At 53.9% G+C, this 2,392-nt stretch overlaps 1 protein-coding gene across 1 annotated transcript; it reads left to right on the plus strand.

The window, feature by feature from the left end:
* Window positions 1-260: 260 nt before the first annotated feature.
* Window positions 261-1,586, plus strand: FANCF (Fanconi anemia complementation group F). The gene has a single exon (XM_006094780.3). The coding sequence runs from the start codon at window positions 380-382 to the stop codon at window positions 1,460-1,462; it is 1,083 nt and encodes a 360-aa protein (XP_006094842.1). The 5' UTR covers window positions 261-379; the 3' UTR covers window positions 1,463-1,586.
* Window positions 1,587-2,392: the final 806 nt, after the last annotated feature.

Below are 2,392 nucleotides of genomic sequence, written 5' to 3' on the forward strand. Positions count from 1 at the left end.
GGTCCAGACTTTTGCATAGTGCCTGGCATTAATTAGTGGGAGTCAGTACCTTTTTACTAGGGTGAATGGATCTAAAAATTTCATTTAATAACATTTTCATTAAATGAGCATCTCTCACGTGGCTCTTGGAATTCTCCCTAGGATGCCCTGCACTTACTCTCCCGCCCCTAAGAGTTCATAGGACAAAGTAACACCACCTTGCTGTTTCTCCAGTTTAAACGCTTCTAAGTACCCGGATTACAGTGGAGTTGTCAGATTGACAGCGACTTCGCCCAATAGTATTGTAGGGAGGCGTATCATTTCCACAGACACGCCAATCAGCTCGCAGGGAGTCGCCGCCGCCAGGGTGAAAACGGAAGTCAGGCTTTCGCGCGCCGCCATGGAGTCGCTCTCGCAGCAGCTGGAGCGCTTCTCAGAGGTGCTGGCCGTCTCCCGCACCGCCCACGTCCGCAGCTGGGACCCCGCGACCGTGCGCAGGGCCCTGCAGTGGGCTCGCTACCTGCGCCATGTCTACAGGCGCTTTGGCCGTCATGCCGGCATCCGCTTGGCCCTGGAGCGGCGGCTGCAGGACCGGTGGAGGCGGGAGGACGGCTCCGGGCCCGCCGCCTTCTCGGGGCTGACGAACTTCCGGGCCTTGGGGCACTGCGACCTCCTGCTGTCTCAGCGCCTGCTAGGGAACCGGGCCCTCGGGGATGCCGCCTTTCGCTGCCTGCTGCAGCAGCTCTGCCCCGGCCCCGGCGTCCAGGACGCCGAGGAGGAGACCCTGCAAGACAGCCTGGCCCTCCTCGCCCGCCGCCGGGCCGCCGTCCACCTGCTGCGCGCCAGCGGTCTGGGTGAGAACCCGGCCGCTCGGCGGGACCCACTGGTAGAGACTCAGGCCGAGCTGCTGCTGCGGCGTCTGCAGGAGGTGGGCGAGGCCGGAGCGGAGGGCCCCCGCGGGCTGCTCAGCGGCCTGTGGGCGCGCGGGCCCCAGAACAGCTTCCTGGAGGTGATAGCGGCCGCGCTGCTGCTGCCGCCGTCGTCGCCCCCCGGGCCCCCCCAAAAGGAGCTGGAACTGGAAAGCCCCCAGGCCCCGGGAGAGGGGCGTCACGAGCTGGTTCAGTGGCTTCTGGGCCAGGCAGACACCATGGCTGCTTTTTGCCACAGCCTCCCGGCCGGGCTTCTAACTTCGGTGGTGGGTCGCCACCCGGAGCTCTTCCAGGTCTACCTGGGTCTGCTGACCGACTGGGGCCGACGGCTGCACTACGATCTCCAGAAGGGCGTCTGGGTTGGCGCCGAGGCCCGAGAGGGGCCCTGGGAGGAGTTGTACAGCAGGTTTCAGAGCCTCTGTCAGGCCCCCTCGCCCCTGAAAGATGAAGCTCTACGTGCCCTGGAGACTTGCAAGGCACAGGATGGAGGTTTCGAAGCCCCTGGCCTTAGCATCTGGACAGACCTGTTGTCAGCTCTTGGGAGCGGTGCGTGATGCTGCATTTGGGAAAAGACAAGGTCGAGGTCTCAGCCCAAGCCCAGTTCTATATGGGCAACATTCTCTGTTGACTACTTGAATATATGGTTTACAAAATTAAAATTTCAGTGTTGGCACCAAATCTATACTCTCATGCGTCCAAAATACATTTTAGGTACTAACTTTTAATAGGTGTAATTATAATATATGAAAGATTGGTGTGTAGTACCATGGATTTTCTAGGTAGAGGAGATGACGTTGGAAATATCCTATTTAAAGCCATGCAATTAACAGTAGTTTAGAAGGTCCATTTCTAAGAATGCTGAAAAGATAGTACTTCGCCCAGGCCTGTGGCTCAGTTGGTTGCAGGTTCCATTCCGGACCCGGGCACATACTTAGGCTGCAGGTTTGATCCCTGTCAGTATGGGAAACATCAACGTTTCTCCCTCTCAAAAAAGCAATAAAAACAAAACATATCCCTCAGGTAAGAAGGCAATAAAAACAAAACATATCCTCAGGTAAAAACAGTTTTTGAACTCCCCAGTACTGAAGACTTTTCTTTGTGTTGTCAGATATGGTAACTCACGTGTTGTCAGATACGGTAACACATCAATCTAATTTCTGTCCTCAATACTATGAAATAACTCTTGTCAAGGTCACAATTATTTCCATGATGCCAAATGCAAAGGAACATTTTTCTTGTATCAAACTACTAGACTTTCCTGCAACTTTAGACATTGTGACCCCTCCCTTTTATTGAAACTAGGCTTGAAATTCTATTCTCAAAACCTATGTGATACTACTTTATCCTGGTTTCCTCCTACGTTTCTAGCTACTTTTTCTCAATTTAATTTTCTGGCTAATTTCTCCCCTAATCAACCTTTCCTGGGATTTCTCAGAATTTAATAGTCTGGTTCCCATGTGTTCTCATCCATTTAAATACTACCT

Source organism: Myotis lucifugus, unplaced genomic scaffold (assembly GCF_000147115.1).
Source record: "Myotis lucifugus unplaced genomic scaffold, Myoluc2.0 scaffold_143, whole genome shotgun sequence".
NCBI lineage: Eukaryota > Metazoa > Chordata > Mammalia > Chiroptera > Vespertilionidae > Myotis > Myotis lucifugus.